This window comes from Coregonus lavaretus, assembly GCF_964263955.1.
Source record: "Coregonus lavaretus genome assembly, contig: HAP1_SCAFFOLD_2846, whole genome shotgun sequence".
Taxonomy (NCBI): domain Eukaryota; kingdom Metazoa; phylum Chordata; class Actinopteri; order Salmoniformes; family Salmonidae; genus Coregonus; species Coregonus lavaretus.
Genome location: NW_028162932.1, coordinates 939 through 25,299, shown reverse-complemented (window position 1 = coordinate 25,299; position 24,361 = coordinate 939). Strand labels below are relative to the sequence as shown.

General features: G+C 44.3%; 1 protein-coding gene across 1 annotated transcript; it reads left to right on the top strand.

The window, feature by feature from the left end:
* Positions 1–41: 41 nt before the first annotated feature.
* On the top strand, positions 42–23,604 carry LOC311118671 (protein Niban 1-like; the record flags this gene model as incomplete). The annotated part of the gene is made up of 5 exons (XM_084193459.1): positions 42–124; positions 14,376–14,506; positions 19,456–19,584; positions 22,919–23,033; positions 23,393–23,604. Exons 1-5 carry the CDS (start codon positions 70–72, stop codon positions 23,602–23,604), a joined length of 642 nt encoding a protein of 213 aa, XP_084049585.1. The 5' UTR covers positions 42–69.
* Positions 23,605–24,361: the final 757 nt, after the last annotated feature.

The following is a 24,361-nucleotide window of genomic DNA, read 5'->3' as shown; positions in this document are numbered from 1 at the left end:
GGGACGATATACAGCTTCTTCGCCTCTGGCATTGCAGTTTATCGTGGACTGAGATCATTTAATTTCACTATGGGAGCATCTTCTTCCAGTCTGCTGGATGAGACTAAATCCAACTACATCAGAGGTAAGAGAAAGTTACACTTATTGTGGGGAAATTATGTGCGCTCATTATGTCATTGGAATTAGGCTACAATGCCTACCCTTATCTGTAAAAAAAAACAAAAAAAACGTTTATTGGGGTTTGCTAAAACATTTTCAAATGAAAAGCATGGCAATTTAATGTATGTTTTTACTGAGGTCCACGTAGATTAGCTTCTCCAAATGATAAAGAAAGAGACAGAAATAAAATAATAACATAAATAGTAAATAGTAGTTGTGTGTGAATTTGTATTCTTCTTTGGTGATATGCATAGAACACTTAAATGAAGGCTATGATAGGTGCAAGGGCTATGCGCAAAACAAAACGTTTAAAAAAAAATGAATAAACATTCCTCAGAAGTGGGACACACCCACGTCCGTTACATTTTTTTGTGTGTGTGTCTAACAGTGTATTTAATTATGAGAGAGAGAGAGAAAGATGACCACTTGTAAGGAGAAGTTCAATTGACTCCTAGAACTCTGGGAATGTGCATCTGTGCTGTGAGAGAAGTAGGCTATATCTACATGGTTGTACTTTCCTCTCTGCTCCAGTTCTGCTTCAACTCATCAGGATGATTTCCGGACAGAGATTATAAGGAGCATATGGCACATATACGCAGCACATTTCTGAGTGTAAAAATATCTGTGTTGTGGTAAAAAGTGTTGTGATATATCTGAGCTACTCTTCCTGGGGTCCAGCAAAATTAAGGCAGTTATACATATTTCACAACATATTAAGTGTGTGCCCTCAGTCCTCTACTCTACTACCACACATCTTTAACACAAAATACATGTGTACATGTGTGTATAGTGGGTATGTTATCGTGTTTGTATGCATGTGTCTATGTTTGTGTTGCATCACAGTCCCTGTGTAACCGGTGTGAAATGGCTAGCTAGTTAGCGGTGCGCGCTAGTAGTGTTTCAATCGGTGACGTCACTCGCTCTGAGACCTTGAAGTAGTTGTTTCCCTTGCTCTGCAAGGGCCGCGGCTTTTGTGGAGCGACGGGTAATGGTGCTTCGAAGGTGACTGTTGTCGATGTGTTCAGAGGGTCCCTGGTTCAAGCCCAGGGCGAGGAGAGGGACGGAAGCAACACTGTTACACCTGCTGTTCCATAAGGTGTATTTCTATGTTATTTTTCAATCAAATGTTACTGCTGGCATGAGTTACTTGATGTGGAATAGAGTTCCATGTAGTCACGGCTCTATGTAGTACTGTGCGCCTCCCATAGTCTGATCTTGACTTGGGGACTGTGAAGAGACCTCTGGTGGCATGTCTTGTGGGGTATGCATGGGTGACCGAGCTGTGTGCCAGTAGTTCGAACAGACAGCTCGGTGCATTCAACATGTCAATACCTCTCACAAATACAAGTAGCGATGAAGTCAATCTCTCCTCCACTTTGAGCCAGGAGAGATTTACATGCATATTATTAATGTTAGCTCTCTGTGTACATCCAAGGGCCAGCAGTGCTGCCCTGTTCTGAGCCAATTGCAATTTTCCTAATTCCCTCTTTGTGGCACCTGACCACACAACTGAACAGTAGTCCAGGTGCGACAAAACTAGGGCCTGTAGGACCTGCCTTGTTGATAGTGCTGTTAAGAAAGCAGAGCAGCACTTTATTATGGACAGACTTCTCCCCGTCTTAGCTACTGTTGTATCAATATGTTTTGACCATGACAGTTTACAATCCAGGGTTACTCCAAGCAGTTTAGTCTCCTCAACTTCCTCAATTTCCACATTATTCATTACAAGATTTAGTTGAGGTTTAGGGTTGAGTACATTATTTGTCCTACATACAATGCTTTATTTTTTGAAATATTTAGGACTAACTTATTCCTTGCCACCCACTCTGAAACTAACTGCAGCTCTTTGTTAAGTGTTGCTGTCATTTCAGTCGCTGTAGTAGCTGACGTGTATATTGTTGAGTCATCCACATACATAGACACTCTGGCTTTACTCAAAGCCAGTGGCATGTCATTAGTAAAGATTGAAAAAAGTAAGGGGCCTAGACAGCTGCCCTGGGGAATTCCTGATTCCTGGATTTTGTTGGAGAGGCTTCCATTAAAGAACACCCTCTGTGTTCTGTTAGACAGGTAACTCTTTATCCACAATATAGCAGGGGGTGTAAAGCCATAACACATACGTTTTTCCAGCAACAGACTATGATCGATAATGTCAAAAGACACACTGAAGTCTAACAAGACAGCCCCCACAATCATTTCATCATCAATTTCTCTCAGCCAATCATTAGTCATTTGTGTAAGTGCTGTGCTTGTTGAATGTCCTTCCCCATAAGCGTGCTGAAAGTTTGTTGTCAGTTTGTTTATTGTGAAATAGCGTTGTATCTGGTCAAACACCATTTTTTCCAAAAGCTTACTAAGGGTTGGTAACAGGCTGATTGGTCGGCTATTTGAGCCAGTAAAGGGGGCTTTACTATTCTTAGGTAGCGGAATGACTTTAGCTTCCCTCCAGGCCTGGGGGCACACACTTTCTAGTAGGCTTAAATTGAAGATATGGCAAATAGGAGTCTGATTCAATGGATGATGGAGTGGAGTTTACCTTTTTGCCCAAAATGTCATTTAAGGTGCTCCAAAGCTTTTTACTATCATTCTTTATGTAATTTATCTTTGTTTCATAGTGTAGTTTCTTCTTCTTTTTATTCAGTTTAGTCACATGATTTCTCAGTTTGCAATACATTTGCCAATCGGTTGTGCAGCCAGACTTATTTGCCATTCCTTTTGCCTCATCCCTTTCAACCATACCATTTTTCAGTTCCTCATCAATCCAAGGGGATTTAACAGTTTTTACGGTAATTTTCTTAATGGGTGCATGCTTATTAGTAACTGGAATAAGCAATTTCATAAATGTGTCAAGTGCAGCGTCTGGTTGCTCCTCATTACACACCACGGACCAACATACATTATTTACATCAACAACATAGGAATCACTACAAAACGTATTGTATGACCTCTTATACACAATATTAGGCCCAGCCTTTGGAGCTTTGGTTTTCCTAGATATGGCTACTATATTGTGATCACTACATCCAATGGATTTGGATACTGCATTCAAACAAATTTCTGCAGCATTAGTAAAGATATGATCAATACATGTTTATGATTTCGTTCCTGTACTGTTTGTAACTACCCTGGTAGGTTGACTGATAACCTGAACCAGGTTGCAGGCACTGGTTATAGTTTGAAGCTTTCTCTTGAGTGGGCAGCCCGATGAAAGCCAGTCAATATTTAAATCACCCAGAAAGTATACCTCTCTATTGATATCACATATATTATCAAGCCTTTCACATGTTATCCAGATACTGACTGTTAGCACTTGGTGTCTATAGCAGCTTCCCACCAGAATGGGCTTTAGGTGAGGCAGGTGAACCTGTAGCCATAAAACTTCAACAGTATTTAACATGAGATCCTCTCTTATGGGGTTAACACCAGTGTTGTATCTGAATGTTGATTCTAGTGGGGTTAACACCAGTGTTGTATCTGAATGTTGATTCTAGTGGGGTTAACACCAGTGAGATATCTGTTGATTCTAGTGGGGTTAACACCAGTGTTATATCTGTTGATTCTAGTGGGGTTAACACCAGTGTTATATCTGGGTGTTGATTCTAGTGGGGTTAACACCAGTGTTATATCTGGGTGTTGATTCTAGTGGGGTTAACACCAGTGGGATTGAAATTGACGCCACCTGCAGTGAATAAATGAAGCGGTATTTGAAACACAGTGGAATCAACACCTTGTGGTGTTGTTGTTACTCCACTGTGTTGAGTTAATTTCCGTTAACTCTCTCAGAATGAACCCCAGAAAGAGTAACTGTTGCCTTGGCAACAGCTAATGGGGATCCCTAATAAATACAAAAACAAAAAGATGTGGGAGGGCCTCATTATCATATTTCCCAGCAGGTAGATTTTTAGAGTAGTTTTGGCAGCATTTAGACAGGCAGCCCAATTCTGATATTTTTTTCAATAATTTGTCTTTTTTAAAAACTAATCAGATCAGCACTGACAATTATCTGATGTGAAAAGATCTAATGTGATTGGCCCAAAGACCAATTAGTGGAAAAAAAGATCAGAATTGGGATGGCTGTGTAAACGGCGCCTAAGTTTTAATATCTACGTTTCTGCATGCACATTGGTTGATTAATTAATTTAAAGATAAATAACACGCAGTTTTCTAAACTAATCCAATCTGTAAGTGGTTGGACTAATTGTACCCATTACTGAGATGGCTATTCCAATTTAGATAGTTTAGGTAGTCTGGTTTGGCAATTTGTTCACCATAGCAGTCATTCTGAATGCAGATTGTGGATGATAAAACACTTTAACTCTACTCTCTCTATGTCTGGATTCCTAAAGGAATTACTAATCACTTCACACGCCAGCATATTGTGATTTGCATGTCCGACCTGGCCCATGTGCCAGGAGTTTCAGACCACAATGTTGGGGGGAAACTAGGCCATAACTAAAGGCCTTATGACATGTCCAATAAAGGGTTTACTTTCAATGACAGTACAGTCTCCTCTCTCCTCTCTCTCTGACAGTACAGTCTCCTCTCTCTGACAGTGCAGTCTCCTCTCTCCTCTCTCTGACAGTACAGTCTCCTCTCTCCTCTCTCTCTGACAGTACAGTCTCCTCTCTCTGACAGTACAATCTCCTCTCTCCTCTCTCTCTGACAGTGCAGTCTCCCCTCTCTCCTCTCTCTCTGACAGTGCAGTCTCCCCTCTCTCCTCTCTCTCTCTGACAGTGCAGTCTCCCCTCTCTCCTCTCTCTCTCTGACAGTACAGTCTCCCCTCTCTCCTCTCTCTCTCTGACAGTACAGTCTCCCCTCTCTCTCTCTCTCTCTCTGACAGTGCAGTCTCCCCTCTCTCCTCTCTCTCTCTGACAGTGCAGTCTCCCCTCTCTCCTCTCTCTCTGACAGTACAGTCTCCTCTCTCCTCTCTCTGACAGTACAGTCTCCTCTCTCCTCTCTCTGACAGTACAGTCTCCTCTCTCCTCTCTCTGACAGTACAGTCTCCTCTCTCTGACAGTACAGTCTCCTCTCTCCTCTCTCTCTCTGACAGTACAGTCTCCTCTCTCCTCTCTCTCTCTGACAGTACAGTCTCCCCTCTCTCTCTCTCTCTCTCTCTCTGACAGTGCAGTCTCCCCTCTCTCCTCTCTCTCTCTGACAGTACAGTCTCCTCTCTCTGACAGTACAGTCTCCTCTCTCTGACAGTACAGTCTCCTCTCTCTGACAGTACAGTCTCCTCTCTCCTCTCTCTGACAGTACATCTCCTCTCTCCTCTCTCTGACAGTACATCTCCTCTCTCTGACAGTACAGTCTCCTCTCTCCTCTCTCTGACAGTACAGTCTCCTCTCTCCTCTCTCTGACAGTACAGTCTCCTCTCTCTGACAGTACAGTCTCCTCTCTCCTCTCTCTGACAGTACAGTCTCCTCTCTCTGACAGTACAGTCTCCTCTCTCTGACAGTACAGTCTCCTCTCTCCTCTCTCTGACAGTACAGTCTCCTCTCTCTGACAGTACAGTCTCCTCTCTCTGACAGTACAGTCTCCTCTCTCCTCTCTCTGACAGTACAGTCTCCTCTCTCTGACAGTACAGTCTCCTCTCTCTGACAGTACAGTCTCCTCTCTCTGACAGTACAGTCTCCTCTCTCTGACAGTACAGTCTCCTCTCTCTGACAGTACAGTCTCCTCTCTCTGACAGTACCGTCTCCTCTCTCCTCTCTCTGACAGTACAGTCTCCTCTCTCCTCTCTCTGACAGTACAGTCTCCTCTCTCCTCTCTCTGACAGTACCGTCTCCTCTCTCCTCTCTCTCTGACAGTACAGTCTCCTCTCTCTCTCTGACAGTACAGTCTCCTCTCTCCTCTCTCTGACAGTACAGTCTCCTCTCTCCTCTCTCTCTCTGACAGTACAGTCTCCTCTCTCCTCTCTCTCTCTGACAGTACAGTCTCCTCTCTCTCTGACAGTACAGTCTCCTCTCTCTCTGACAGTACAGTCTCCTCTCTCTGACAGTACAGTACCCTCTCTCTGACAGTACAGTCTCCCCTCTCTCTCTCTCTGACAGCACAGTCTCCTCTCTCTGACAGTACAGTCTCCTCTCTCCTCTCTCTCTGACGGTACAGTCTCCTCTCTCCTCTCTCTCGGACATTACAGTCTCCTCTCTCCTCTCCTCTCTCTGACAGTACAGTCTCCTCTCTCCTCTCTCTCTCTGACGGTACAGTCTCCTCTCTCCTCTCTCTCGGACATTACAGTCTCCTCTCTCTGACAGTACCGGCTCCTCCTCCACATAAGAGAGTCTAGAACCCTCCTCCTCCACATAAGAGTTTAGAACCCTCCTCCACACTAGAGTCTAGAACCCTCCTCCACTCTAGAAAGTCTAGAAACCTGCTCCTCCACACTAGAGTCTAGAACCCTCCTCAACACTAAAGAGTCTAGAACCCTCCTCCAGACTAGAGAGTCTATAACGCTTATCCTCAACACTAGAGCGTCTAGAGCTCTCCTCCACACTAGAGAGTCTAGAACCCTCCTCCTCCACTCTAGAACCCTCCTCCACACTAGAGAGCCTAGAACCCCCCTCCTCCACACGAGAGTCTAGAACCCTTGTCCTCCACACTAGAGAGTCTAGGACCCTCCTCCACCACACTAGAGTCTAGAACCCTCCTCCTCCTCACTAGAGAATCTAGAACCCTCCTCCTCATCTCTATAGAACCCTCCTCCACCACACTAGATTCTAGAACCCTCCACCACACAAGATAGTCTAGGACCCTCCTCCTCTACACTAGAGATGATAGAATCCTCTTCCACAATAGAGAGTCTAGAACATTCCTTCTCCACCACACTAGAGTCTAGAACCCTCCTCCTCCACACTAGAGTCTAGAACCCTCCTCCACACTAGACAGTCTAGAACCCTCCTCCTCCACACTAGACAGTCTAGAACCCTCCTCCTCCACACTAGAGTCTAGAACCCTCCTCCACACTAGACAGTCTAGAACCCTCCTCCTCCACACTAGACAGTCTAGAACCCTCCTCATCCACACTAGACAGTCTAGAACCCTTGTCCTCCACACTAGAGAGCCTAGAACCCCCTCCTCCACCACTCTAGAGAGTCTAGAACCCTTGTCCTCCACACTAGAGAGTCTAGGACCCTCCTCCACCACACTAGAGTCTAGAACCCTCCTCCTCCTCACTAGAGAATCTAGAACCCTCCTCCTCATCTCTATAGAACCCTCCTCCACCACACTAGATTCTAGAACCCTCCACCACACAAGATAGTCTAGGACCCTCCTCCTCTACACTAGAGATGATAGAATCCTCTTCCACAATAGAGAGTCTAGAACATTCCTTCTCCACCACACTAGAGTCTAGAACCCTCCTCCTCCACACTAGAGTCTAGAACCCTCCTCCTCCACACTAGAGTCTAGAACCCCCCTCCTCCACACTAGAGTCTAGAACCCTCCTCCACACTAGACAGTCTAGAACCCTCCTCCTCCACACTAGACAGTCTAGAACCTTCCTCATCCACACTAGAGTCTAGAACCCCCCTCCTCCACACTAGAGTCTAGAACCCCCCTCCTCCACACTAGACAGTCTAGAACCCTCCTCCTCCACACTAGACAGTCTAGAACCCTCCTCCTCCACACTAAACAGTCTAGAACCCTCCTCATCCACACTAGACAGTCTAGAACCCTCCTCCACCACACTAGATTCTAGAACCCTCCACCACACAAGATAGTCTAGGACCCTCCTCCTCTACACTAGAGATGATAGAATCCTCTTCCACAATAGAGAGTCTAGAACATTCCTTCTCCACCACACTAGAGTCTAGAACCCTCCTCCTCCACACTAGAGTCTAGAACCCTCCTCCTCCACACTAGAGTCTAGAACCCCCCTCCTCCACACTAGACAGTCTAGAACCCTCCTCCACACTAGACAGTCTAGAACCCTCCTCCTCCACACTAGACAGTCTAGAACCTTCCTCATCCACACTAGAGTCTAGAACCCCCCTCCTCCACACTAGAGTCTAGAACCCCCCTCCTCCACACTAGAGTCTAGAACCCTCCTCCACACTAGAGTCTAGAACCCTCCTCCTCCACACTAGACAGTCTAGAACCCTCCTCATCCACACTAGACAGTCTAGAACCCTCCTCCTCCACACTAGAGTCTAGAACCCTCCTCCACACTAGACAGTCTAGAACCCTTCTCCTCCACACTAGAGTCTAGAACCCCCCTCCTCCACACTAGAGTCTAGAACCCTCCTCCACACTAGACAGTCTAGAACCCTCCTCCTCCACACTAGACAGTCTAGAACCCTCCTCATCCACACTAGACAGTCTAGAACCCTTCTCCTCCACACTAGAGTCTAGAACCCCCCTCCTCCACACTAGAGTCTAGAACCCCCCTCCTCCACACTAGACAGTCTAGAACCCTTCTCCTCCACACTAGAGTCTAGAACCCCCATCCTCCACACTAGAGTCTAGAACCCTCCTCCACACTAGACAGTCTAGAACCCTCCTCCTCCACACTAGACAGTCTAGAACCCTCCTCATCCACACTAGACAGTCTAGAACCCTCCTCCTCCACACTAGAGTCTAGAACCCCCCTCCTCCACACTAGAGTCTAGAACCCCACTCCTCCACACTAGACAGTCTAGAACCCTCCTCCTCCACACTAGACAGTCTAGAACCCCCCTCCTCCACACTAGAGAGCCTAGAACCTTCCTCATCCACACTAGACAGTCTAGAACCCTTCTCCTCCACACTAGAACCCTGCTCCTCTTCCTGAGTCCAGAATGTTGTGGGTTCAGATCCCAGCTGGTTCGTAGCTCTGCGCTCTGGGGCGATGAGAAGATCTAGTAACTGTAAGTATCTCCAGACATATGTGGTTTAAGTTGCTGCGTTCATGGTGTAAAACTACATTGTATGTTCTGGTCTCTCTAGAGACGAGAGGCAGCGTAACTCTCTAAGATGTATGCCTAGCTTGTCCACGGTTTTATTCTCACCTTGCTGTAAACTTAGTTTTTTTCAGGGATCGGCATACTCATTTGGAGGATTCCAAATATGTTCTGGTCACTTATGTCCTAAACACACAGAGAATATTTTCCTTAACACAAGCCGTCCAATGTGTTGTGTATTTGGTTTTAGTCCGGTGTCACTTATTGGTCTAAAGACACAGAGGGGCTATAGAAAGTACACAGTCCCAGAGGTCTCCACTCTTTAGCCAGACAGTTAGTCCTCTACACAGTCCCAGAGGTCTCCACTCTTTAGCCAGACAGTTAGTCCTCTACACAGTCCCAGAGGTCTCCACTCTTTAGCCAGACAGTTAGTCCTCTACACAGTCCCAGAGGTCTCCACTCTTTAGCCAGACAGTTAGTCCTCTACACAGTCCCAGAGGTCTCCACTCTTTAGCCAGACAGTTAGTCCTCTACACAGTCCCAGAGGTCTCCACTCTTTAGCCAGACAGTTAGTCCTCTACACAGTCCCAGAGGTCTCCACTCTTTAGCCAGACAGTTAGTCCTCTACACAGTCCCAGAGGTCTCCACTCTTTAGCCAGACAGTTAGTCCTCTACACAGTCCCAGAGGTCTCCACTCTTTAGCCAGACAGACCAGAGATAAAATACAAAGGGTTGGAGGGCAGCGGTTTGTAGTAGTTAGCAGGATGTAGAGAAAAGATAGTGGTTTCCTGTTGAATTCCTGATGCACGGCTAGACAATCTCTCGCTCTCTCTCTCTCTCTGTCTCTCTCTCTGTCTCTCTCTCTCTCTGTCTCTGTCTCTGTCTCTGTCTCTGTCTCTGTCTCTCTCCCTGTCTCTCTCTGTCTCTCTCTCCACCTCTCAGTAAACCGTCAGAATGATAGTTTCTGTGTCAGTACCAAGGATGTGCTGTTGACTCCACAAACCAAGATGGAGGAGATTTAGGGTGTCTGACAGCGTCCAAAACCAGCGGTCGAAAAGTCACTGTCATCATAAGTGCAAATGTCTATTTCTATAGACTATACATCTTGTATAAAGTATAGCATACCACAACATCTCTTCTCCATCTCTCTGTATCCATCCTATATACACTATATACCACAGCATGTACACTATCTCTGTGGTGGGTGGGTTAGGACTAGGAGAGAGGGAGAGAAAACAACCCTGGGTGGGTTAGGACTAGGAGAGAGCGAGAAAACAACCCTGGGTGGGTTAGGACTAGGAGAGAGCGAGAAAACAACCCTGGGTGGGTTAGGACTAGGAGAGAGGGAGAGAAAACAACCCTGGGTGGGTTAGGACTAGGAGAGAGAGAGAGAGAGAAAACAACCATGGGTGGGTTAGGACTAGGAGAGAGGGAGAGAAAACAACCCTGGGTGGGTTAGGACTAGGAGAGAGGGAGAGAGAGAAAACAACCCTGGGTGGGTTAGGACTAGGAGAGAGGGAGAGAGAGAAAACAACCCTGGGTGGGTTAGGACTAGGAGAGAGCGAGAAAACAACCCTGGGTGGGTTAGGACTAGGAGAGAGGGAGAGAAAACAACCCTGGGTGGGTTAGGACTAGGAGAGAGAGAGAGAAAACAACCCTGGGTGGGTTAGGACTAGGAGAGAGGGAGAGAAAACAACCCTGGGTGGGTTAGGACTAGGAGAGAGGGAGAGAAAACAACCCTGGGTGGGTTAGGACTAGGAGAGAGGGAGAGAAAACAACCCTGGGTGGGTTAGGACTAGGAGAGAGAGAGAGAAAACAACCCTGGGTGGGTTAGGACTAGGAGAGAGGGAGAGAAAACAACCCTGGGTGGGTTAGGACTAGGAGAGAGGGAGAGAAAACAACCCTGGGTGGGTTAGGACTAGGAGAGAGGGAGAGAAAACAACCCTGGGTGGGTTAGGACTAGGAGAGAGAGAGAGAAAACAACCATGGGTGGGTTAGGACTAGGAGAGAGAGAGAGAAAACAACCCTGGGTGGGTTAGGACTAGGAGAGAGAGAGAGAAAACAACCCTGGGTGGGTTAGGACTAGGAGAGAGGGAGAGAAAACAACCCTGGGTGGGTTAGGACTAGGAGAGAGAGAGAGAAAACAACCCTGGGTGGGTTAGGACTAGGAGAGAGAGAGAGAGAGAAAACAACCCTGGGTGGGTTAGGACTAGGAGAGAGGGAGAGACTCCCACTTCATATCTTCCTGCTCCATATCTGAGCCCTTAATAATCTGCTAATAGGTTGACTTGGGTCTAATTGCTCTGAGTTTCCATGGGACATAATGACAGGATATTCTGATGGAGATAACGCCTGTGTGGAGGGACATAGTTAGAGGGTAGACTACAGGAGGGTAGACTACAGGAGGGTAGACTACAGGAGGGTAGACTACAGGAGGGTAGACTACAGGAGGGTTGAATGCAGGAGGGTTGAATGCAGGAGGGTTGAATGCAGGAGGGTTGAATACAGGAGTGCAGAATACAGGAGTGCAGAATACAGGAGGGTAGAATATAGTAGGGGTAGAATACAGGAGAACATAATACAGGAGGGTGGAATACAGGAAGGTTGAATAGAGGAGGGTAAAATACAGGAAGGTAGAATACAGGAGGGTGGAATAGAGGAGAGTAAAATACAGGAGGGTAAAATACAGGAGGGTGGAGTACAGGAGGGTGAAATAGAGGAGAGTAAAATACAGGAGGGTGGAGTACAGGAGGGTGAAATAGAGGAGGGTAAAATACAGGAGGGTAGAATACAGGAGGGTGGAGTACAGGAAGGTTGAATACAGGAGGATAGAATGCAGGTGTCACGCCCTGGCTCTGGGGACTCTTCTATGTTGAGCCAGGGTGTGTAGGGTCTATGTTTTGTGTTCTATGTTCAGTTTCTAGTTCATGTGTTTTCTATGTTGGCCGGGGTGGTTCCCAATCAGAGGCAACGTGAATCAGCTGTTGCTTGTTGTCTCTGATTGGGAACCATACTTAGGCAGCCTGTTTTGCACTTGTCATTTGTGGGATCTTGTTCCGGAGAGGTTTGTGTTTTGTCAACCTTAGGACTTCACGTATCGTTTTGTTGTTTTGTTATTGTTGAAAAGTACTCATTAAAAGATGTACGCATATCACGCTGCGCCTTGGTCCGCTTCTTACGACGTTCGTGACAGCAGGAGGGTAGAATACAGGAGGGTGAAGTACAGGAGGGTGAAGTACAGGAGGGTGAAGTACAGGAGGGTGAAATACAGGAGGGTGAAATACAGGAGGGTGAAGTACAGGAGGGAGGAATACAGGAAGGTAGAATACAGGAGTGTGGGGTCTGTTTGTGTTTGTGAACAGAGCCCCAGGACCGGGTTGCTTAGGGGACTCTTCTCCAGGTTCATCTCTCTGTAGGTGATGGCTTTGTTATGGAAGGTTTGGGAATTGCTTCCTTTTAGGTGGTTGTAGAATTTAAAGGCGGATATTTTTGCAGAAATCTGCATGCAGAGTCTCAATTTGGTGTTTGTCCCATTTTGTGAATTCTTGGTTGGTGAGCGGACCCCAGACCTCACAACCATAAAGGTTAAATAACTGATATAACTGAAGTATTTTTTAGCCAGATCCTAATTGGTATGCCAAATATTATGTTCCTTTTGATGGCGTAGAAGGCCCTTCTTGCCTTGTCTCTCAGATCGTTCACAGCTTTGTGGAAGTTACCGTTGGTGTTGATGTTTAGGCCGAGGTATGTATCGCTTTTTGTGTGCTCTAGGGCAACGGTATCTAGATGGAATTTGTATTTGTGGTCCTGGCAACTGGACCTTTTTTGGAACACCATTATTTTTGTCTTACTGAGATTTACTGTCAGGGCCCAGGTCTGACAGAATCTGTGCAGAAGATCTAGGTGCTGCTGTAGGCCCTTCTTGGTTGGGGACAGAAGCACCAGATCATCAGCAAACAGTAGACATTTGACTTCAGATTCTAGTAGGGTCTCTCTTGCTCTCTCTCTAAGTAGGTCTTCTCATGCTTTGTAGTCATTTATTCCAAATCACAATTCCAAATAAATCCTATTGACATTTTTCAGCTTTTGGAACTAGTTTGTGGTGCTAGATTGTGGTGCTAGATTGTGGTGCTAGATTGTGGTGCTAGATTCTGGTGCTATAATCTGGTGATAGTTTGTGGTGATAGTTTGTGGTGCTAGATTGTGGTGCTATATTCTGGTGCTATAATCTGGTGATAGTTTGTGGTGATAGATTGTGGTGCTAGATTATAACTGGACCCTCTGTGGTATTGGCCATATGCGTTGTGTTGGTTTTCACACCTTTGACAGAGAGGAGGGAAATGAATGAGGCAGGGATGAATCATGACGGACGGTCATCACTGACGTAGTGACAACAGAATGACTCATAGGAGACCAGAAAAGAAGCCTTAAAATCTAACCAGCCAGTAGCAGATGGGAAGATGATCCACCATCCTGACCTCTGTGCTCCCGTTGTGTTTCACTTCACTTGTAGATGAACAGAATGTGATCTCACAAGATCAGGATGGTGGAACAAGGCTAGCCACAAGACCATAGAGAATATCTGTGTGCTGTAGAGTTTGTTAAAATGATACAGAGATATTATGCTGAGTTGATGTTGTATTGTGGTTGGGATGTCGAAGTAAGATGATGTTGTATTGTGGTTGGGATGTCGAAGTAAGATGATGTATTGTGGTTGGGATGTTGAAGTAAGATGATGTTGTATTGTGGTCAGAATGTTGAAGTAAGATGATGTTGTATTGTGGTCAGAATGTTGAAGTAAGATGATGTTGTATTGTGGTCAGAATGTTGAAGTAAGATGATGTTGTATTGTGATTGGGATGTTGAAATAAGATGATGTTGTATTGTGGTCAGAATGTTGAAGTAAGATGATGTTGTATTATGGTCAGAATGTTGAAGTAAGATGATGTTGTATTATGGTCAGAATGTTGAAGTAAGATGATGTTGTATTATGGTCAGAATGTTGAAGTAAGATGATGTTGTATTATGGTCAGAATGTTGAAGTAAGATGATGTTGTATTGTGGTTGGGATGTTGAAGTAAGATGATGTTGTATTGTGGTTTCCTTTATTTTGGCAGATACCTGTAGCTCTATGATGTGGTTTATTTAGAGGATGTGAGAAAGATGGTTCACCTCTGAATACACTGAATGGCATTGTCTTGACAGCTTATGAGCAACTTAGCTCTAATGTCTTCAGTGAAGACAGTGATCTGGTTCTGACCATTGTGTCTGTGTCTGTGTGTGTGTGTGTGTGTGTGTCTGTGTCTGTGTGTGTGTGTGTGTGTGTGTGTGTGTGTGCAGGTCGTGCTGAGGCTGAGCTGAAGAACTTCACTCCCCACTACAGACAGCAGTACTTTGTAGCCTTCTGCTCTAAGCTGCAGGAGGAGGTGGAGCAACAGAAAGAAACCCGCACTCAGCTCCTTAAACAGAGGGTAGGATGCACACACACTCATCTCCTTAAACAGAGGGTAGGACAGACACTCAGCTCCTTAAACAGAGGGTAGGATGCACACACACTCATCTCCTTAAACAGAGGGTAGGACACACACTCAGCTCCTTAAACAGAGGGTAGGATGCACACACACTCATCTCCTTAAACAGAGGGTAGGATGCACACACACTCATCTCCTTAAACAGAGGGTAGGACACACTCAGCTCCTTAAACAGAGGGTAGGATGCACACACACTCATCTCCTTAAACAGAGGGTAGGACACACTCATCTCCTTAAACAGAGGGTAGGATGCACACACACTCATCTCCTTAAACAGAGGGTAGGACAGACACTAATCTCCTTAAACAGAGGGTAGGACAGACACTCAGCTCCTTAAACAGAGGGTAGGATGCACACACACTCATCTCCTTAAACAGAGGGTAGGACAGACACTCATCTCCTTAAACAGAGGGTAGGATGCACACACACTCATCTCCTTAAACAGAGGGTAGGATGCACACACACTCATCTCCTTAAACAGAGGGTAGGACAGACACTCATCTCCTTAAACAGAGGGTAGGATGCACACACACTCATCTCCTTAAACAGAGGGTAGGACAGACACTCATCTCCTTAAACAGAGGGTAGGATGCACACACACTCATCTCCTTAAACAGAGGGTAGGACAGACACTAATCTCCTTAAACAGAGGGTAGGACAGACACTCAGCTCCTTAAACAGAGGGTAGGATGCACACACACTCATCTCCTTAAACAGAGGGTAGGACAGACACTCATCTCCTTAAACAGAGGGTAGGATGCACACACACTCATCTCCTTAAACAGAGGGTAGGACAGACACTCATCTCCTTAAACAGAGGGTAGGATGCACACACACTCATCTCCTTAAACAGAGGGTAGGACAGACACTCATCTCCTTAAACAGAGGGTAGGATAGACACTCATCTCCTTAAACAGAGGGTAGGACAGACACTCATCTCCTTAAACAGAGGGTAGGACACAATCATCTCCTTAAACAGAGGGTAGGACAGACACTAATCTCCTTAAACAGAGGGTAGGACACACTCATCTCCTTAAACAGAGGGTAGGATGCACACACACTCATCTCCTTAAACAGAGGGTAGGACAGACACTCATCTCCTTAAACAGACGGTAGGACAGACACTAATCTCCTTAAACAGAGGGTAGGACATACACTAATCTCCTTAAACAGAGGGTAGGACACACACTCATCTCCTTAAACAGAGGGTAGGATGCACACACACTCATCTCCTTAAACAGAGGGTAGGATGCACACACACTCATCTCCTTAAACAGAGGGTAGGACAGACACTCATCTCCTTAAACAGAGGGTAGGACACACACTCATCTCCTTAAACAGAGGGTAGGATGCACACACACTCATCTCCTTAAACAGAGGGTAGGATGCACACACACTCATCTCCTTAAACAGAGGGTAGGACAGACACTCATCTCCTTAAACAGAGGGTAGGACAGACACTAATCTCCTTAAACAGAGGGTAGGACAGACACTCATCTCCTTAAACAGAGGGTAGGACAGACACTCAGCTCCTTAAACAGAGGGTAGGATGCACACACACTCAGCTCCTTAAACAGAGGGTAGGACAGACACTCATCTCCTTAAACAGAGGGTAGGACAGACACTCATCTCCTTAAACAGAGGGTAGGACACACTCATCTCCTTAAACAGAGGGTAGGATGCACACTCACTCATATCCTTAAACAGAGGGTAGGACAGACACTAATATCCTTAAACAGAGGGTAGGACACACTCATCTCCTTAAACAGAGGGTAGGATGCACACACACTCATCTCCTTAAACAGAGGGTAGGACAGACACTAATCTCCTTAAACAGAGGGTAGGACAGACACTCAGCTCCTTAAACAGAGGGTAGGATGCACACACACTCATCTCCTTAAACAGAGGGTAGGACAGACACTCATCTCCTTAAACAGAGGGTAGGACAGACACTCAGCTCCTTAAACAGAGGGTAGGATGCACACACACTCATCTCCTTAAACAGAGGGTAGGGCAGACACTCATCTCCTTAAACAGAGGGTAGGATGCACACACACTCATCTCCTTAAACAGAGGGTAGGACAGACACTCATCTCCTTAAACAGAGGGTAGGATGCACACACACTCATCTCCTTAAACAGAGGGTAGGACAGACACTCATCTCCTTAAACAGGGGGTAGGACACAATCATCTCCTTAAACAGAGGGTAGGATGCACACACACTCATCTCCTTAAACAGAGGGTAGGACAGACACTCATCTCCTTAAACAGACGGTAGGACAGACACTAATCTCCTTAAACAGAGGGTAGGACATACACTAATCTCCTTAAACAGAGGGTAGGACACACACTCATCTCCTTAAACAGAGGGTAGGATGCACACACACTCATCTCCTTAAACAGAGGGTAGGATGCACACACACTCATCTCCTTAAACAGAGGGTAGGACAGACACTAATCTCCTTAAACAGAGGGTAGGACAGACACTCATCTCCTTAAACAGAGGGTAGGACAGACACTCAGCTCCTTAAACAGAGGGTAGGATGCACACACACTCAGCTCCTTAAACAGAGGGTAGGACAGACACTCATCTCCTTAAACAGAGGGTAGGACAGACACTCATCTCCTTAAACAGAGGGTAGGACACACTCATCTCCTTAAACAGAGGGTAGGACAGACACTCACTCATCTCCTTAAACAGAGGGTAGGACAGACACTAATATCCTTAAACAGAGGGTAGGACACACTCATCTCCTTAAACAGAGGGTAGGATGCACACACACTCATCTCCTTAAACAGAGGGTAGGACAGACACTAATCTCCTTAAACAGAGGGTAGGACAGACACTCAGCTCCTTAAACAGAGGGTAGGATGCACACACACTCATCTCCTTAAACAGAGGGTAGGACAGACACTCATCTCCTTAAACAGAGGGTAGGATGCACACACACTCATCTCCTTAAACAGAGGGTAGGACAGACACTAATCTCCTTAAACAGAGGGTAGGACAGACACTCAGCTCCTTAAACAGAGGGTAGGATGCACACACACTCATCTCCTTAAACAGAGGGTAGGACAGACACTCATCTCCTTAAACAGAGGGTAGGATGCACACACACTCATCTCCTTAAACAGAGGGTAGGACAGACACTCATCTCCTTAAACAGAGGGTAGGATGCACACACACTCATCTCCTTAAACAGAGGGTAGGACAGACACTCATCTCCTTAAACAGAGGGTAGGACAGACACTCATCTCCTTAAACAGGGGGTAGGACACAATCATCTCCTTAAACAGAGGGTAGGATGCACACACACTCATCTCCTTAAACAGAGGGTAGGACAGACACTCATCTCCTTAAACAGACGGTAGGACAGACACTCATCTCCTTAAACAGAGGGTAGGACAGACACTCATCTCCTTAAACAGAGGGTAGGACAGACACTCATCTCCTTAAACAGAGGGTAGGACATACACTCATCTCCTTAAACAGAGGGTAGGACAGACACTCATCTCCTTAAACAGAGGGTAGGACAGACACTCATCTCCTTAAACAGAGGGTAGGACATACACTAATCTCCTTAAACAGAGGGTAGGACACACACTCATCTCCTTAAACAGAGGGTAGGATGCACACACACTCATCTCCTTAAACAGAGGGTAGGATGCACACACACTCATCTCCTTAAACAGAGGGTAGGACAGACACTAATATCCTTAAACAGAGGGTAGGACAGACACTCATCTCCTTAAACAGAGGGTAGGACAGACACTCAGCTCCTTAAACAGAGGGTAGGATGCACACACACTCAGCTCCTTAAACAGAGGGTAGGACAGACACTCATCTCCTTAAACAGAGGGTAGGACAGACACTCATCTCCTTAAACAGAGGGTAGGACACACTCATCTCCTTAAACAGAGGGTAGGACAGACACTCATCTCCTTAAACAGAGGGTAGGACAGACACTCAGCTCCTTAAACAGAGGGTAGGACACACTCAGCTCCTTAAACAGAGGGTAGGACAGACACTCATCTCCTTAAACAGAGGTTAGGACAGACACTCATCTCCTTAAACAGAGGGTAGGACAGACACTCAGTTCCTTAAACAGAGGGTAGGACAGACACTCATCTCCTTAAACAGAGGGTAGGACAGACACTCAGCTCCTTAAACAGAGGGTAGGACACACTCATCTCCTTAAACAGAGGGTAGGACAGACACTCATCTCCTTAAACAGAGGGTAGGACAGACACACTCATCTCCTTAAACAGAGGGTAGGACAGACACTCATCTCCTTAAACAGAGGGTAGGACAGACACTCATCTCCTTAAACAGAGAGTAGGACAGACACTCATCTCCTTAAACAGAGGGTAGGACAGACACTCATCTCCTTAAACAGAGGGTAGGACAGACACTCATCTCCTTAAACAGAGGGTAGGACAGACACTCATCTCCTTAAACAGAGGGTAGGACAGACACTCATCTCCTTAAACAGAGGGTAGGACATACACTCATCTCCTTAAACAGAGGGTAGGACAGACACTCATCTCCTTAAACAGAGGGTAGGACAGACACTCATCTCCTTAAACAGAGGGTAGGACAGACACTCATCTCCTTAAACAGAGGGTAGGACAGACACTCATCTCCTTAAACAGAGGGTAGGACAGACACTCATCTCCTTAAACAGAGGGTAGGACAGACACACTCCGCTACATTGAAATACTATGAGGCTTACAGCACCGAACCTTCCAATATCAAGGTTTTACTGGAAATGATTGTGATTGTCTTACCTAAGTTGTCCTGTGTTGTATGGCGATATGTGTAGGAGCCAGTGAGGACAATGGAACAACAGTAACACACACTCACCACTCCTCCTGCATCTCTCCTGTAGGAGCCCCCTAGGCCAGAGGAGGTGCTCTATCAGGACAGTGTTCTGCAGTATGACGACACCAGGAAGTGGAAGGAGAGGTTTGTGGTGATGAGAGCCAATCACAGCCTGGAGTGTCATGACAACCAGGAGGTAAACCAACACCATACCAACATACGACTGACCGTACATGACCGTACACGACATTACATGACTGAACATGACCATACATGAACATACATGACTTAACATGACCGTACACGACCATACATGACCATACATGACCATACATGACTTAACATGACCGTACACGACATTACATGACATAACATGACCATACACAACATTAAATGACTTAACATGACCATACATGATATTACATGACTTAACATGATCATACATGACATTACATGACCTTACATGACATTACAATACATGACATGACTTAACATGTCCATACACAACATTACATGACTTAACATGAAAATAACATTACATGTCTTAACATGACCATGCATGACATTACATAAAATAACATGACCGTACACAACATTACATAACTTAACATGACCATACATGACATTACATGACTTAACATGACTGTACACAACATTACATAACATGACCATACATTACATTACATGACTTAACATGACCATACATGACATTACATGACTTAACATGATCATACATGACATTACATGACCTTACATGACATTACAATACATGACATGACTTAACATGTCCATACACAACATTACATGACTTAACATGAAAATAACATTACATGTCTTAACATGACCATGCATGACATTACATGAAATAACATGACCGTACACAACATTACATAACTTAACATGACCATACATGACATTACATGACTTAACATGACCGTACACAACATTACATAACTTAACATGACCATACATTACATTATATGACTTAACATGACCATACATGACATTACATGACCTTACATGACATTACATGACTTAACATGACCATATATTACATGACTTAACATGTCCGTACACAACATTACATGACCATACATGACATTACATGACTTAACATGTCCATACACACAATTACATGACTTAATATGACCATACATGACATTACATGACTTAACACGACCACAACATTACATGACTTAACATGACCATGCATGACATTACATGACCTTACATGACATTACAGGACTTAACTTGTCCGTACACAACATTACATAACTTAACATGACCGTACACAACATTACATGACTTAACATGACAATACATGACATTACATGACTTAACATGACCATACACAACATTACATGACTTAACATGACAGTAGACGACATTACATGACTTAACATGACCATACATGACATTACATGACTTAACATGACCATACATGACATTACATGACTTAACATGACCATACATGACATTACATGACTTAACATGACCGTACACGACATTACATGACTTAACATGACCATGCATGACATTACATGACTTAACATGACCATACATGACATTACATGACTTAACATGATCATACATGACATTACATGACTTTACATGACATTACATGACTTAACATGACCATACATTACATGACTTAACATGACCGTACACAACATTACACAACTTAACATGACAATACATGACATTACATGACTTAACATGACCGTACATGACATTACATGACTTAACATGACCATACACAACATTACATGACTTAACATGACCATACACGACATTACATGACTTAAAATGACTATACATGACATGACATTACATGACATTACATGACTTAACATGGCCGTAAATTACATTACATGACTTAACATGACGTACATGACTTAACATGGCCGTACACGACATTACATGACTTAACATGGCCGTACACGACATTACATTACTTAACATGGCCGTACACGACATTACATGACTTAACATGACCATACACTACATTACATGACTTAACATGACCAAACACGACATTACATGACTTAACATGATCATACATGACATTACATGACCTTACATGACTTAACATGACCGTACACAACACTACACGACTTAACATGACAATACATGACATTACATGACTTAACATGACCATACACAAAATGTCATGACTTAATATGACCATACATTACTTTATATGACCACAAAATTACATGACTTAACATGACCGTACACAACAGTACATGACTTAACATGACCATACACGACATTACATGACTTAACATGACCATACACGACATTACATGACTTAACATGATCATACATGACATGACATGACTTAACATGATCATACATGACATTACATGACCTTACATGACATTACATGACTTAACATGTCCGTACACAACATTACATGACTTAACATGACCGTACACAATATTTCATGACTTAACATGACCGTACATGACATTACATTACTTAACATGTCCACAACATTACATGACCATACATAATATTACATGACTTAACATGACCATACATGACATTACATGACTTAACATGACCATACATGACATTACATGACTTAACATGACCGTACACGGCATTACATGACTTAACATGACCGTGCACGACATTACATGACTTAACATGACCATACATGACATTGCATCACTTAACATGACCATACACGACATTACATGACTTAACATGACCGTACATGACATTACATGACTTAACATGTCCACAACATTACATGACCATACATAATATTACATGACTTAACATGACCATACATGACATTACATGACTTAACATGACTATACATGACATTACATGACTTAACATGACCGTACACGGCATTACATGACTTAACATGACCATACATGACATTACATGACTTAACATGACCATACATGACATCACATGACTTAACATGACCGTACATGACATTACATGACTTAACATGTCCACAACATTACATGACCATACATAATATTACATGACTTAACATGACCATACATGACATTACATGACTTAACATGACCATACATGACATTACATGACTTAACATGACCATACATGACTTAACATGACTACACATGACATTACATGACTTAACATGACCATACATGACATTACATGACTTAACATGACCATACATGACATTACATGACTTAACATGACCGTACACGACATTACATGACTTAACATGACCACAACATTACATTACTTAACATGACCGTACACGACATTACATGACTTAACATGACCATACACGACATTACATGACTTAACATGACCACAACATTACATTACTTAACATGACCGTACACGTTCATATAGGACCATATGTAATGGAGAATAAACCCCAGGCTGGGTGATGGACTACCTCACCTGACACTTGAAGAATTGTGTTAGCTTTCTTAGGTAATGCCTTGGCTTTAGCTCAGCGGGCTAACACATAGTCAGTCACACTACTCTGAACTCTGTTTGGTAAATTGGTTGTTGTATTTGTTCCTCCATAGAGCTTCAGTAAGGGTGTTCCGGCTAGACAGAGACTCCTACCATCAGGGGGCGTAGTTCTGACATCAGAGGAGAAGTACACAGCGCTTGTGGACAAGGCCTTCCCTGACCCTTACGGTGAGTGTCTGGTCAACCCCTAAAGAGATGCATTAGATGTCTGGTCAACCCCTAAAGAGATGCATTAGATGTCTGGTCAACGCCTAAAGAGATACATCAGATGTCTGGTCAACCCCTAAAGAGATGCATCAGATGTCTGGTCAACCCCTAAAGAGATGCATTTGATGTTTGGTCAACCCCTAAAGAGATGCATTAGATGTTTGGTCAACCCCTAAAGAGATGCATCACATCCTTGAAACACAGATGCACACAACTGTTGAAATAGCAACATGGAGACTGGGAGACAGGGGAAAATACAGCATTTCAATCAATCAATGAGTTAATTGTATGTGTGTGCATGTCTGTGTGTTGTACTGTAGGTTTGAAGGAGGAGACATCTCCCCCCGTGGTAGTGGTACCTCCTGGTCAGTTCCCCGTCTACCTCAGGCTGCCCTACAGACGAGACGCGTACTTCAGCTTCCCCCAGGAGGACCGACGAGCAACCTTCCGCTCCATCCTCACAGGCTGCATCAGGCACCAGAACCACAGTATGCTACACCTGGGGGTTCTGACCCTGACCCCTGACCCCTGACCTTAACCCTAAGCCAAACCCTTGAGACAGTGTCTAATGCTGGCAAAAACTAAATATCCTTTGCCCACTGCTTTATTCAGAAAGTAATTTAATTGTGTCGGTAGTAAACATTTTATTATCAGTTAAGTGAGAATTACACAATGAACGGCCTTTTTTATTACAGATTTTTAACAAGAATGTCCATACTAAACCTCCGTCTCTTGGATCATTGTGAGCAGTTCATGATAAACATGTTAGCCAGCTGTGTTGTACTGTTGTTATTCTTTGGTTGTCTTGGTAACAACCTAATAATACTCCTCAGCGCACAGCTTCCTGTGAGGGAGAAACCTATAGCCAGCCTGTCAGTTAGCGGTTAGGGGAGCGTTAGCAACTTCTGCAGAACACCAGCCAAAGCAGGCTACATCAACAGCACAGCACCATTTTTAGCCATTGCCTCAATACCAACTAGTCAATAGCAACTTTATAAAATAGAGATTCACAGGATGCAATGATTTATGTAGTTCAGAAATAGAACAGATATATATATATATATATATATATATATATATATATATATATATATCTCACATTCCTAGCTCACTATCTCTCTCAGACACAATTTTCTTTGAAGATTCTTCTCTAGCTTCACATTTAAGTTTCACAGTGACAAAAAGGGAAGTGTTTAAAATATCTTACATTTGTCTCAGATACATTACTCAATTATTACAGTGTTTGAGACGAACCAGTTATCCTGTAGAGAAATATTATACTCTGCTCA